General features: G+C 41.8%; 1 protein-coding gene across 1 annotated transcript in view; it reads left to right on the forward strand.

The window, feature by feature from the left end:
• Positions 1–15,766, forward strand: part of GALNT18 (polypeptide N-acetylgalactosaminyltransferase 18) — a 420,371-nt gene that overhangs the window by 315,509 nt on the left and 89,096 nt on the right. Inside the window, exons 8-9 of the mRNA XM_034769997.1 lie at positions 2,293–2,430; positions 14,893–14,909. Of these exons, the coding sequence (XP_034625888.1) occupies positions 2,293–2,430; positions 14,893–14,909 (155 nt within the window). The remainder of the gene's footprint in view (positions 1–2,292; positions 2,431–14,892; positions 14,910–15,766) is intronic.

Consider the following 15,766-nt stretch of genomic DNA (forward strand, 5'->3'; position numbering starts at 1 on the left):
AGTGGCAGGACCTTAATCTCTAGGTGTTCTCAGTCCAACATATTTCACAATGTGTTTATCAGGCAAGTTTAACACGTTGCTCCTTCATCACCATCTTCTTCCTCTGCTTCCTTATCTCCATGTGTAAAATGGGGCTAAGGATAGTGACCTCCTGTGTAAACTGCTTTGAGATCTACTAATGAGAAGCCCTGCAGCAGAGCTAGGTGGGATTATTATTAACTATCAATCTGCTCTATCTCTGTCTTGCCTGCAGCTTTTTCCCATGCCTCCAGTGACATTCAATTCTCAGCTTCCACCACATACAAGCTGGCCTCTGCTATACCCAAACCGGTGTACTGTGTGCAAGCTGGTTTCCTTTCCAGTTGCATGTCAGGGTCCGGTTGCAACATTACAGGGACCTGGCTCCTTAGAGAGCTCTTCAGTCTCAGGAGCAATAAGCACTGCAGCATACTGTGTTGCATGAGAAAGGAATGGGGATGTACTGGAACCCAGTAGAAGGGCAGCTGAGCATCACTTACACATTGTAAATTCACAAAGCTCAGGGTAGATAAAGGAGTCATCCAAGGCCACAGGGATAGTGGGTAGGCACAAAGGCAGATGTCAAGAGGGAACCAGTGACCTAGAAAGAGAGAGAGCTGTAATCTGACAAGGGGGAAATGGATTGGCGGAGAGGAGCATCCATAGTTTTGGAAATTCAGAAAAGCATTCAAATACAAGCTCCAAATACCTTCTGTAATAGTGACCTATAGGAGGTTTTTGCTGGTAAGATTCAGACTGACTTGTAAGATATTGAGTGCTTGAGCTGAAGCCTCAGGGGCACCTGATACTCTAGCCCAGCGGTTCTCAACCCGCGGGCCGCATGCAGCCCAATTAGCACACAGCTGCGGCCCAGTTCAGCTGTGTTCTAAAGGGCGGCCCTTGGGCTGGGGTCCCACCAGGTGAGAACCACTGATCTAGCCAGTCATATTCCTGACCAGGAGAAAAAGATCAATTTGTTAATTAAGAGGCAGTTTTATGTAAGGATAGATGAATGATTTCTGCCAGGCATAGTTTGAGTCGCACCTATTTGCATCAGGCCTGAATTTAGTGCAAGGTATTTTTAATAGACTTTGCCAGTGTGGAAGCCAAATTGACTTTAGTGCCAGTCAGGAAATGCCTGCATTGTAAAATATTCTTGCTCCAGATAGTGTTAATTACGTAGACATTCTGTGATGCAAAGAGCAGCCTGTGCTTCAGACCATAAAATCAGGCTCCTATAAAGCTACCCTTTTGATATACCAATGAAAGAGAATTCAGCATTTCCTAACATCATTTTAAAATCCTGATGTCAGCAGACAATGAAGACACTTTGGGCATTTATGACTCAGGCAAGGCCTGCTGTTTAACCAAATAGATTGTAAGATTTCTCTCTAAAGTTTATTTATAATAAGTTTTGTTCTGTTATATTGAGCTGTATGCGAGAACATAATTTACAGTAAAATGTCTCATTTTCCTTCCTGTCAGAAAGTGGCCATGAATTTGCATTTAGATTCCTCTCTAAAAATCTCTGTTGCATGATTTTAAAGGGATAAATTATTGAGCTCCACTTACAGGATTTTTATGAAACTCATGTTTCATGGACTCCACAAAATTGTGTCACACCAGCCGAGGGTTAGCCATAAAAGTAAAAGATAATAAAAGGAGAAATTCTGTAAATGCTTTTAACAAAAACATCAACTGAGATTTTAATGGCAGTATAAAATAGGTTGGCTGAGATTTCAAAAAGGTGAGCAGGAATTCTAATCTTCACAATGGAACAACAAAGCCAGATTTCAGAAATAGGCAGAAAAAGGAATACATTAATAAATAGGCCACAGTTGAATATCAGCAATCAGGTTGTTTCCTGGGCAACTTGCTACCTTATTCCAATCATTTCTGGATCTGAAAACTGCCTGAAAATCTAAAAGGGCTAGAGAATTACAGTGGCATTCACTAAAGTCCGAATCCAAAACTCAGATAAGTCAATGGGACTTTTTCCATGGACCACAGTGGGGTCTGAATGAGGCCCTAAGAATATGAACTGTGTTTACAATACTATGGTACACATCCTCTTTAAACAGAGGATTTATGAAACATCCATTGACATCAGAATCACTTTACAGCAGTGTTGTTGATCCAGTGGAGAGATCAACTCTTGTGTTACTGTTCCTCACTAGAGTTGGCATGGCAATAGAGAGACAGTTTTATACTAGGAAGAATTGCTTTTATGTCACTGATACGTTTTCTGTTTTTCTGACCCTTTTATGTGCGCAGGATTCTGGAATTGACATTGGTGATATTTCTGAGAGGAAGGCCCTGAGGAAAAAACTGCAATGCAAGACCTTTAGGTGGTACCTTGTCAGTGTGTATCCAGAAATGAGAATGTACTCAGACACTATCGCCTATGGGGTGGTAAGGATCCTGTTTACCTCGATCATTAAAAAAAGAATAATAGTGGAAGTAATTCATGCAGACAATGCGTGGTTCCAGATAAGAGCCAGATCAAACTGGGAGTCACTAGTTAAATAGATGGATTGACTGGTTAGTTGACAAAGACTGTTGTGCTACAATACTTCATACAAATATATTCCTGTGTATTATCTTCTTTGCCTGCTATTTTTACAGATTTTGTTAAAGTGAAAGATTTCTGGGGTATAATTTATTAGATGCTTCAGAGCTGTTGGCTGGAAACTATGGTGAATACATGTAGTTTGTGTGAATTTACTCAGTGCACTTAGTTTTTCACATATAAGCACCTTAATACAATATCAAAATCATGTATCTAGAGGTTCATACAGACATGTATGCACCTAAGGATTATCATCATCATTGCATACTGTTTATGTTACAATAGCCTCTACATGCCACAGTTGAAATCCGGGCCTGATTATGCTAGGCCGGCGTACTAAAACATAGTAAGAAACAGTACCTGCCCCAAACAGTACCTGCCTCCAACCTAAATGGAGAAAACAGACAATAAATAGTAGGGGAAATGAGCGCAGAGAGGTAAAGTGATTTTCCCATGGGCACAAAGCAGGTTAGTGACATAACCAGAAACAGAACCCCTATCCCAACTCCTAGTCCAGTGCCTCATCCATTAGCCTGCACTGCCTTTTGTGAATGAAAGTAATCTCTGCACTCAGGTCCCACTTCAGAAGCCTAAGTAGGATATTTCACCAATAAGTGCAGATCATCAATGCAAGATGTGGAGGAAGACACCCCTGCTTGAAAACTGGGTTCTCTGAGTTCTGCAGTTTGACTGTTTGGTTCTGTGGAGATCTAGTAGGATCCAGGGTTGCAAGGTGTCCAGTTTTCGACCGGAACGCCCGGTCAAAAAGGGACTCTGGCAGCTCCGGTCAGCACTGCTAACCGGGACGTTAAAAGTCCGGGTGGCGGTGCTGCAGGGCTAAGGAAGGCTAGTCTCTACCTGTCCTGGCTCCGCGCTGTGCCCTGGAAGCAGCCAGCAGGTCCAGCTCCTAAGTGGGGGGGAGGGGGGTGGCACAGGGCTCCATATGCTGCCCCCCGCCCCTGAGCACTGGCTCCGCACTCTCATTGGCTGGGAGCCGCAGCCAGTGGGAGCTGGGGGGGCGGTGCCTGTGGGAGAGCGCAGCATGCAGAGCCTCCTGTCCCCTCCCCCCACACCTAGGAGCCGGACCTGCGCTGCTGACCGGGAGCTACCTGAGGTAAGCCCACATCCCCAGCCCAGAGTCCCTGCCCCAAACCCCTCATCCTCAGCCTCACCCCAGAGCCCGCACTCCCTCCCACACCTCACCCCCCTGCCTCGATCTGCAGCCCCTGCCCACACTCCGAATCCCTCAGCCCCAGCCTGGAGCCCACTCCTGCACTCCAAACCCCTCATCCCCAGCCTCATCCCAGAGCCCACACCCCAAGCCCAGAGCCCTCCTACATCCCACCCCCCTGCCTCAACCTGAAATCCCCTCCTGCATTCTGAATCCTTTGACCCCACCCGCCCAGTCTGGAGCCCGTTCCTGCACCCCAAACCCTTCATTCCCAGCCGCACTTCCAGCCGGAGCCCTCACCCCTTCCTGCACCCCAACTCCCTGCCCCAGCCAGGAGTCCCCTCCCACATCTTGAACTCCTCATTTCTGCCCCCAGTTAGGGCCCTCACCCCCTCCTGCACCTGCACACACACACACATGCACACACCAACCCAGTGAAAGTGAGTGAGGGTGGGGGAGAGCGAGCCACCGAGGAAGAGGGGATGTAATGAAGGGGGGGGGGCGCCTCGGGGAAGGGGCGGGGCTAGGTTGTTCGGTTTTGTGCAATTAGAAAGTTGGCAACCCTAGTAGGATCCTGTAAGACAGTAGCACATTTTAGCAAATGAAATGGCTCTGTACTTGAAAGGTATTTTATAATTATTTGACTGATTTGGATGGTCAATTGAAATTATAGTGCTGGCTTTTCATGGAAGTCAAATAGAGAATAACCCATCCAAAAAGTAGTAAGGCAAAGTTCTTTTAAAAGTAATAAGGATTGTAGAAAACTGTTAAAGGCAGGGCCAAATTCAATCTCCTCGATGTGAGGAGATTGACTTCACTGGAATTGTGCTCAGTTATACTAGAACTGAATTTGGCCCAGATTCTTTTAAGGATAGATTAGGCTTCCTAGTAAATGGGCACATATTTCTCCTGCCAGGCATAGAAGCCTGGAGCATTTTTGATCACAGATATAAATAGTAAATGAGTGAAAAAGGAAACACACAGGTGGAATAACTGAGTTACTTGACACATCCTTCTTGGACTAATTCAACATTTATTTGACAGGCACAGATGAAAAGCACAGAACAGGCCTCTTAAGATTTTGACTCTCCTGAGCCTGTCTCAGCATCTACAGAAGGATGCTGACAATACCAAATAAGCTTGGTATACAGCAAGAGTGAGTGTTCATACATCACACTGTTACGTGATGCAGAACCAAAGAGCCCAATATATAAGTCCTCAGGGCACCTCTGGTCAATAGGTACATATTATGAGTGTGCCACAACAAGGGACATGATATAATCTATTGACTGCAGCACGTCAGTACATTAATGGCCTCATAATTTAGCTGGGAGCTGTGGTGGGAAGTCTTATTCCACTAACTGAAAAATGCCTGAAAATAATGGACCATATGACAAAGCATCTCTAGAGTTACAGAGGCTTGCAAGAGACATTGCATTAGGAAATAAAAACACACTGTCACCTGATCTTCCTAGAGGGAGTGGTATTTGGTTCCCTCTTCTGTTCTTTCTTCATTTCTTCTTTTCCACTTGTTTGCTAAGCTTGTAATGAAGGAAGAAGTGCCGTGGAAATGCAAATCAGCTGCTAATTCAGATTTTAAATATGGAAGTGCTTACCTGCATGGATCACTGCTTCGCACTTATCAAAGATATCCGATTTTCTTTGTTTTTGTGGTGGGGGTGGACATTTTGTTGTCAGTAACGAAAAAAATTAACAAAAATGCTTCATTATTACAAAAGGAAATCCGAATCAATACCTTTTTTCATTATTTGATCAGCTGGAGACTCAGATGTTGCCAGGCTCCACAGTAAGATTGTAAATTAGGCTGTGTGTGCACTTGAAAACTAAGCAGTGTGTGATAGAACAGGGGGATTAAGTGCAATTGGTCAGGTGTGCACGCTAACCATATGAAGTCTTGTGCTTTTGCCCTGCATCCATACTAGTGTTGTTCTAAACATCTCATTTGAAATATCCTCTGAGTAACTATCTCACAGCTCACAGAAGCAGTGGATTCTGAGAGATTTCAAAAGGCCACCAGTGCACTTTGGAACAGTAGTGTGTAGACTCATTGAACTGTGTCATCTAGTTCATATCCACGCTGGCACTAAAAAGGAGAGAAGGCCTATAGCAGAAATGAGGACAGAAAGAGTGAAGTAAGTCGAGAAGATGGCAGAGGTTTAGTCATTCAAACAGTGTAAAAAACATAACAAGAATAGTGATGATCTTGAATCGAGAGAGGAAGCTGCAAGTAACAGTAGTGAGACTGGAACAAAATGGCAGCACTATGTCATTAATGTCAATAATAATGAAAGGAAGGACGGTTTTATGGTTAAGGCACTCAGGAAATCTGAATGTAATTCTCAGCTCAGCCACATATTATCTGTGTGACACTGGGCAAGTTATTCATCTCTCTATGCTACAGTTTTCTATCTGTAACATGTGGCTAATACTTCCTTTCTCCCACACTTACTCCATCTCTGTAAACTCTTCAGGGCACAGACTGTCTCATCATGTGTATGTGCATGTGCACTGACTAGCACAATGGGGCTCTGATCTCAGTTGAGGCCATTGCTGAAATGTTAATAATGTCCCCTGAGCTGTCCCTGTTGTGGTGCAATTCTGCATCACACTAGCATTGGGCAATATGCCCAATTCAGCCCAATGTGTCAACAGAACAAACAACAGCAAAGGATTAGGTTAATTGTGGTTAAGTACTTTATATGAAGTGCTACAGGTACATAAAATTACTCCACTGGAAATGTGTATAAAACAAACTAAATGATAGATAAATATTTCACCTCGTTGCTTTTCTATGTTCTGAGATGAATAGTTTGTCTATACAGGATATTGAGACTTTGTTTCCTTTCATAAGATATGTGCTCCTTCTAGAAGGCGTGGCTCCTTTGAATCCCATGCATATAAATTATACATAAAATCCTGTGGTACCTAAATTCTCACTTACTCGTTTCATTCTCAATCCCAGAGGCTCAAGGTAATCAGAAGTCCTTCAGAATGTAAATTTCTTATGAGACTCCTTGCAGAGCCTTTCATCTTTCTTGGGAGGGAAAGCTCTTTTAGAAGCTGAATGGTGCGCTCTTAGATAAATTGCTCAATAAATCCTTCATTCTTTGTAGCAATGTGGGTTGTGAGTCAATGGAGCTATGCCAGTCTACACCAGCTGAGGACCTGGCCCATTGATGCTATTGGGACTGCTTGTGGGACAAGGTACAGCATTAGTAATGGTATCAGAATCTGGCATTATGTTTTAGTCTATTTGGGACTGATGCTAGGTGGTCCTGGGCACTTTTAGGGAGTTTTGAGGGCCCTCAACTCCCTTTGATATAATAGAAACTGAGTAAGAAGTTCAGGATTTAATCTACAAACAACAAGAGAATACAGCATATAAATGTACAATTGTACTATTAAACATGAAATGTAAAGGGCACCGCACCATGGAAAGGTCACAAATTGTCATTGTCCTTTCCAGGTTCTGATGACATTACAAACTATTTTGCTTTTTTTTCTGTCTCAGAGGTCACCAATTCCCTGCTGTCAATATCTCTTTATGGCATATCGTCCACTGACATCTGTAACATATTCCCTGTCAGCCTGATCCTATAACCACTCTGCACACAGAAACATCTGTGACTTCAGTGGGAATTCCATGTGTTGATTGGCTGTCGCATTAGACTCTAATGGAAAACACAGAGGCTGGCATTTCCAGAAAGGCTCAGTAGCATAGATTTTCAGAAAGAACAGGAGTACTTGTGGCACCTTAGAGACTAACAAATTTATTAGAGCATAAGCTTTCGTGGACTACAGNCTGCTATATTTACTGTCTTTGTTCCGGGAATTAGAAAGGTATAACACCCTACTTAAAACTGCATTACAGACATGTACAAAAATAAATTAATACCCACAAAAGCCCTTGATTCCAGGCCCTTTTTACATTCCCTAATACATGCTCATTTTGTTCAGAATGGGTCAAAGACTCAAATTATCAAGGCCCTTGCATTTACTTTGTGACGGGTTAGATCACAGAACCCCCTTGGGGGAGCTGCCACCCAGTGTGCCAAGACTAATTCTACCCCTGCTTTTTCTGCCAGCTCAGGACTCCAGCACCCTGTCTTGCTGAGCCAGACACTCCCGTCTGCTCCAACAAAGACCCAGGGTCTGAATTACTTGCCCCAAAGCTGCAGGTTTACCTGAAAGCAGCTAACAGAAGTGTTTCTGTCTTTAACACTCAGATGCCCAACTCCCAATGGGGTCTAAACCCAAATAAATCCGTTTTACCCTGTATAAAGCTTATGCAGGGTAAACTCATAAATTGTTCGCCCTCTATAACCCTGATAGAGAGATATGCATGGCTGTTTGCTCCCCCAGGTATTAATACATATTCTGAGTTAATTAATAAGTAAATTTATTAAATACAAAAAGTAGGATTTAAGTGGTTCCAAGTAGTAACAGACAGAACAAAGTAAGTCACCAAGCAAAATAAAATAAAATAAAATCCGCAAATCTATGTCTAATCAAACTGAATACAGATAAGATCCTCACCAGTTCCAGAATGCTCCCTTTTACAGACTAATCTCCTTTTAGCCTGGGTCCAACAATCACTCACATCCCTTTCACACTGTCCTTTGTTCCAGTTTCTTTCAAGTATCCTGGGGGTGGAGAGGCTCTCTCTTTAGCCAGCTGAAGACAAAATGCAGGGGTCTCCTCCGGGCTTAAATAGACTTTCTCCAGTGGGTGGAGACCCCCTCCTCTCACCTATGCAAATTCCAGCTCCAAGATGGAGTTCTGGAGTCACCTGGGCAAGTCACATGTCCATGCATGACTCACAGTTTCTTACCAGGTAGCAGCCCTGGGTCACATGCTACCTTGAACGTCCTCAAGTAGACTTCTTATGTGGATTGAAGCCTTCCAAGATTCATTGTTCTTTAAGTGTTTCTTGACTAGGTACTTAATTTCAACATTCCTCTCTCCAGGAACTGACCAAATGCTCTATTATGGTTATTTAGCAATCAAGCCAGTACACAGCCAATATTCATAACTTTGAATACAAAAATGATACATGCATGCAGATAGGATTAATAGATTCAGTAAATAAATAAATGGAGATATACTTATATCTCATAGAACTGGAAGGGACCCTGAGGGTCATCGAGTCCAGCCCCCTGCCTTCACTAGCAGGACCAAGTACTGATTTTTGCCCCAGATCCCTAAGTGGCCCCCTCAAGGATTGAACTCACAACCCTGGGTTTAGCAGGTGAATGCTCAAACCACTGAACTATCCCTCCCCCAGATAGATCATAACCTTTATATAGAAATGTTACATAGCATATGTAGCATCGATAGATTCAGTAGATCATATTCCAGTTATATCATATTCCCATAAAGTATTGTGTGGTACAGTGTCACATACATAAACAGTTGGATTTAATAACTGACAAACAAGAGTTTGAGCATATAGCCTCTTCTTGAATGACTAACAATCTGGACACATGTGAAAGTATTCTCATGCAACTACTGAAACTACCACTTGCGTGGTCTAGAACTTGCCTCTCAGAAACAGACAGTGCAAAGTAGTTGATATTGGAAGATCACTTAAAAATTGATAGAAGGAAAATAGTCATATTTTGATTGCACATTGTAGAGAAAAATACCCCTGCATTTTAGAATTCATGAGGGTCACTGAAAGGATTTACAACTTCCCTTTCCTAGTGAGTAGTAATAATCAGTAGAAAATTTTGCTCTGATTGTTCTTTTTATGCAAGCATTGTACAAAAGGGCCTTGATACTCTTCATTTATATAAATGTGTGGGATGTGGTGCTGTTCATGAAACCATCAATTACTTGATTTGATTACACGGCAAAGGAGGATCATAACACTAGCTAGCTAAGACATAGACAAGTGCACACCGAAAAAGTAACATTGACCTTCCATCTATGGGTAACTTACTCACTTGGAAACTTAAGCCTGATGAAATTGTTGGTGTTGGTTATATAATACCTTGCAAAGTGATGTGTTCTGCATTTTCAGCTGTGCACTGATTTCCTTTACTGAGAGCTTTTAATATTGATCACTGGAGGGATCATGCTTGAGTAAATTATGAATGATGAAGAGAAAAATATCGGAGAGTCCCATTTATCACAGGCACCCACTGCATAGACTGCAGCTTATTTTTCACATAAGTATGCTGATAACTAGTGTTTTGCCTCCAGGAGCTTTTTAAGCTGGTCCTCATTGTTAGCTAAGTAACTACCTACCTTCGGTGTAAATCTCAAGTTTGCTGGAGTCCTTATTCTTCACCTTCTGGGAAGGTGCCATAATTCTCTTCTGGCGTATCATCTGTGATAACCGTCTACATACACTGTTGTAAATTAAAATTGGAAATTTTAATTATAGTTAAGAGGCAAAAAAAAAAAAGCCCCCTTAATTAGCACCGTTCAGCATTCACTGTACAGTGAACTATTTTTGAATGTCAGTCAAATTTCTGCATAAATGAGACACTGGTAACAAAAATATGGGGACGGGGGAGAGAGAGAGAGGAATTCTCTTGATGGGAGCATGCTTCTTTCATAATTACAGTGTTAATTGCATCTCCTCACCCATTAACATGATTTCAGGGTGGTTTTTTTTTAAAGCTATGACGCTATCTGACTTTGCCTGGGATTAGAAAATGAGTGAGATCTCTCTTTAAAGAGGAACTTGCTGTTTCCCCATTAAGGGATGTGTACTTGGCCCAATTGTGTGCCACTACTATAGCATAAAGGATCCATAAATTTGACTGAATAGGCATCTGGAAGATTTCCTCTGTGTAGAGGGAATCCCCATATTTATGGCATAGACCCAAGCCTCTTCCCAGCAACTGGCACAGAGGGAGTGGTTTGTTCAAGGTCCCTTTGCATAGTCTGGCAGCTCACACTTGTGGCCATGGATCTAACACTTAGTGTTAAGTTTGTTGAAGAAGAAAAAAATAGTTGGAAAGCAGTAACACTGTTTAGTGAAGAATACTGGCCCAGTCCTGAACCCCCTACTCATGTGAGCAGTCCCAGTGAGACTAATCAGTGGGACTCGTAGCCGGGGTCAGGACTACTGGTGTGAGTAGGAGTTACAGTATGAGTCCTTGTGCTAGAAAAATCCCATACTCTTCATGTCTGAGGTCTATTCATTTCTTAAGCTACCTCTACACCGCCAGCATGGGTAGCAGCAACAGAAGCATGGCTTGGGCCTGCTGAATACTCAGCACCACTAAGCCGTGTCTCTGCTGCCACTGCCTGTGCTACTGCAGCTACCCTGCTGTTTATACTCATACAAGCTTGATGAGAGCTAACACAGGTATGCATACACAAGCAGGGGAATCACACCCCAGCTCGTAGTGTAGACGCAGCCTGAGAGTCGTTTTGGCTCTTCCAAGACCCTTCTAGTATTACGGAGAGGAGGTAATGTGCAAGAAATTGTGTGGTTTAAACAATGTTCTACCCTGGCATGTGATGCAATATTTTCAACTTCCTTAATCCTTTCCCTCTCTTAGAAATTGGTTTCTTCCTTCTTAAACTGGTGCAAAGTGCTCACTAGAGATGAACCTTTCATTTTCCTTATAGGACCCTATGCATGTCAAAGTGCACAGATATGCTGACTAGAGAGCTTCTTATAGCTGATTACCACAAGGCCAATGCATGTATCCTACCAGGAGAAGAGTCACAGTAAAGAAATAAATAAAATGTGCATAAACATACTCCAGAAAAATCATTATAGGGTAATAGCATAAGATGCACTGGACCAAGAGAAGAATTCAGGACTTGTCATGCATTTCAATATCTTGGTTTTCACACAGCATTCATATATTTGATAGATTTAATTGCAAATAAATCAGGGGTAGAATGCATTTTAATAAAGGATGTTTTTGTGGACTTAAATAAAACCCTTAGAAATATGTATGAGGATGAATTCATATGATCCTAAAAAACAAGTTAAAAATGGAAAAGACCCATTAGGTCATTAGCCCATCTGCTTGACAATACAGGATTTTTCCCGAAGCTACTAGTATTTGTTCCTAATACTTTCTCCATTCTAGTTTTAAACATTCCAAGCCAAAGAGCTTCCTCTATTTCCCTGGGGGGACTATTCTACAGCCTAACACATCTCACTGTCAGGGAGTTTTCCCTGATATGCAGCTTAAATTTTCCTTTCTTCTCATTCCTTCTAGCTATATCCTCTTTTTCCATCATGAATAATTTCTTGCTCTGTGCTAACCCCTTTCAAATCATTGAAGACTCTGATCTAGTTCCTCTTTTACTCATCACTTAGTCAAGCTATTTGGCATCGGCTCTTGAAATTGCATAGCTGTGGAATGTGTAAATAGCTCCGCTTTTCTTTTAGCATGATTCACACACGTGGGATGATTGAACTCTTTGAAAAGGGAATTGTGAAGTTAAAATATAAGAGTGCATAGCACTGTTTTGTGGCCAGTGGCAAGTATGTCAAACATCCCTTTGTAACTAATAATGCTTTCAAAGTGCCAAAGAACTGCCCTGAGACCGCATAATGGAATAGCCAGAGATTGTCTCACTGCACAAAACAACAGCTGTTTTTAAGAGGCATTAGAATTAATAATGAGTGAGCCTAAAATGTTTGAGGTTAACCAAACTTTCACCAACTCCCTTCACATGATTGCTGTACTACTAATAAAGAATTAATATGTATTATAAGCTCATTCTTCCATACAAGAATCTCAAAGTACTTGAATGAATGAATAAATCAGTAAATATACCTGTGTATATATTATTGTCACCATTATACAGATAGGAAAACTGAAGCACAATTTTTCTGTGATCACACAATGAGGCAGTGGTGGAATGGAGAATAGAATCCAGAGAATCTTGACTCTTAGTCCCCTGTTCCGTCCACTAACAAGAGCTACCTACCTATGAAGGACCTATCCTCCCATCTAGTATTAAATAACACATCACTTTTCTCTACATGGTCAGGCCAGCATGACCATCTCCACGCAATTTCCACTACATGTGACCCATATCTTGTCTTCTTCTATTCAACCTTTGCAACTGGCCAGTTGTCATTTGTCCCAGCCTCTAGCTCTCTCCATCCCATCATGACTCCTAGTCTTTGCTTCTTGTCTCTATTTTCAGCTTAGTATTTTGAGGCCAAATTCTCTGTTGGTGTAAATTGCCATAGCTCCATTAAGTTCAACAGAGCTGCACTAATTTACAGCAGCAGAGAATTTGGCTTGTAATTGTTTTGGAAAATAGAAACAATGGAGAAAAGGAGAAAAAATGCACACTTGCATATGCAGACCAGGATATGGTACAATGAAGGGGGTGGGGGGAATTGGCTTTTTACCACCATATATTATTTAAATGCACGTTTAAAGTTGTCATAAACTTTCTGAGTGGGTGTGGGAGTTGGTATGTACTTTACACAACACAAAATACTCAGTAACCTCTTATTCTTTTCAATCAATGTAATTATTCATTGGACTCCAGATGAAAATGCTCCATTCTGTTATGTTTGGAAGCATAAATCCTACCCAGTTTGTTCTTCCTAACAATGGAATGTATCCAGAGGCAAAGAGCCTTTTCAGCTTTGTAAAATAATGTTGTGGATATAATCCAAGGATCTATAAATATTTATGTTCCCACCAATTTGCTCCTTTGAATATTAATAAAGTCATAGTCCTAGTTGGACTCCTCCAACTCTACATTCATTTTTTCTACACCATGGGGCTTCATAAGTTCCCAGAATGCAGGATGAAATAAAGGCACCAAGATGCAGCAGAGAGGTGACTGGATGCTGCAATGCATCTTGAATGGAAGGAAGACTTAGAAGTCAGAGATAAGGGAGACTGAGGCAAGGAGGAACGAGAGAAAGTTGACCAGTCAAACAGAAGAGAGACAGATGCTAGTTTGGGGCCACACTACAGTTTAAAACCCATAGGCGTGAGTTTCAGAGGTTGGGTCTACAGAGTTGGGCTCGCAGGGCTCATGCTTTGACTCCAAAAGCAGCAATATAAAACATTGCAGCTCAGACTGGAGTTTAGGCCCTAAAGTCCAGGGGAGAAGGTAGGCATCAGAGCCCAAGCAGTTGCAATATCTACCTGGCTGTTTTTAGCACCATAGCATGAGCTCCGCAAGCCCAACTCTATAGACCTGAGCTCTCAGACGCACTGCAGTGGGTTTAAAATAGAGTCCAGATACACATTGAAGTGCCAGATCCTCAGCTGGGGTAAATTGGTGTAGCTCTAGTCTAGCCCAAAGAGTTTGAGAGAGAAGAAGTAGAACTAACTTGATTACGTCACTGCTCCTTGTTCCTGCCTATGCTACACCATGGCAGGGTGTCAGGATTGGATGGGTGTCACTTCCAGAGAGAGGAGTAAACAAGGAATAGAAATAAAAAGAAAAATAGTGAGTGAAAACCCTCAGCAATAAGGGGATGGTTTGTTTTCTGCATAGTCCACCTCCTCCACTTCCACCCCACCAGAACAGGAAGGGCTGACAAGGATTTTACACATCTTGATTACATTCACAGTTAGCCCCTCCGTGGGCTTTTCAGTATTAACATGTGCTAGAAGTTAATTTAAAATAAAACAATGGTCATTATGCAGGAATTGTGCGTCTGCATGGAGGTGTTCTGGAAGGCATTCTACCTGGAACTTGTGCTGACTACATTAGAGCTGATCAAACAATGAAAATGATTTCATTCACAATTTTGTAGAAGTTTTAGATTTTTCTATGAAAAATGAAAATTTTCATTTTGTTTCAAATTTCATTTTGTTTTTTTTGAAAAATGAAAATTTGAGTTTAAAAATGCAGTGAACATTTTCATTTTGCTTCCTTTAGAATTTTTTTAAATAAAAAAATCAAAAGCTTAATTGAAATCTTATCTGCTTTCATTAAACATTTTGATGAAAAATATTTTGGGTCTAAATATTTTAAACTGCTCTAATCTAAGTCACTTCCAAGTCATCAAGAATAAAGCGCTTACCTTCATTGCACCCACTACTACCTCTGTATGCAACTTGTTCCTCCCAGCACTATTACACAACCTGGGAGAAAGGTCTGCTTTAAGTGAACTAGCATAGGCTCTTAAACAAAGGTCTGGGTTTGGTTCCAGTTGGAGGAAAGACTGAAGTTTAAGACCATGCTTCTTCATAAGAATCAATACACTTGACCCACTGGATAGAATTAGAGATGGGCCCTAACAGCAATATTCAGATCCCAATTTTAAACTTCTGGGCTTTTCACATCCAGGATTTTGGTTTGACCTATTCTAGAGATAGGCCCAGTTGAAAAATTGGGATCTAGAGCTTATGTTCTGATTATGCTCTTCTTTCTACCTCAATCCTCCAATGGATGATTGGATGTGGCGCTTTGTTTTGGGCTCGTCTCTAAAACACTCAGATCCTTTCAAGAGTCATGGTATCATCTAGCAGTGCAGCAAATTGCCAACCAAGCAATTCATGGATAATCGTTTTAACTGTTTTCTTAATGAGGTTAGGGGAACAATACAGGAACAATTAATTATGAATCTGTTTGTTTCCTTTTCCAAGTGTAACTTCTAGAATGGCTATTGCCAAGCTCTTTTTGGATACGGTTGAAAATATTCTCATCTCTGTAAATTGTCGCTTCCAAGCGGTATAAATCCTTAAGTAGCTCATCCTCGCCAGGTCCTGTTGCTGGAATATGCTGCTTTCCGGTCATCAGCCCCTTTCATGTCTAGCTTCAGCTTGATCTCCAAAATCAACACTATCTTCATTACTCTTGTCAGTACAGGGACTTGCCATATGTGGAAATGAATCCCTAGTCTTGGCAACAAGAATAACATCACTAGCACACCTGAGTGTGCAGCATCTGCTTCTATCGTTTCTAATCCTGTTCTGTATCCATCACTAGTCCTGGGAAGTTACCCAGTTTGTATGAAGTGGGGATAAAGCAGGTGTTCCAGGCCTCTTTAGTGCCTACGTGCCCAAGAGCCTGGGAGGGACCAT

This window comes from Trachemys scripta, chromosome 4 (genome assembly GCF_013100865.1).
Source record: "Trachemys scripta elegans isolate TJP31775 chromosome 4, CAS_Tse_1.0, whole genome shotgun sequence".
Classification (NCBI taxonomy): domain Eukaryota; kingdom Metazoa; phylum Chordata; order Testudines; family Emydidae; genus Trachemys; species Trachemys scripta.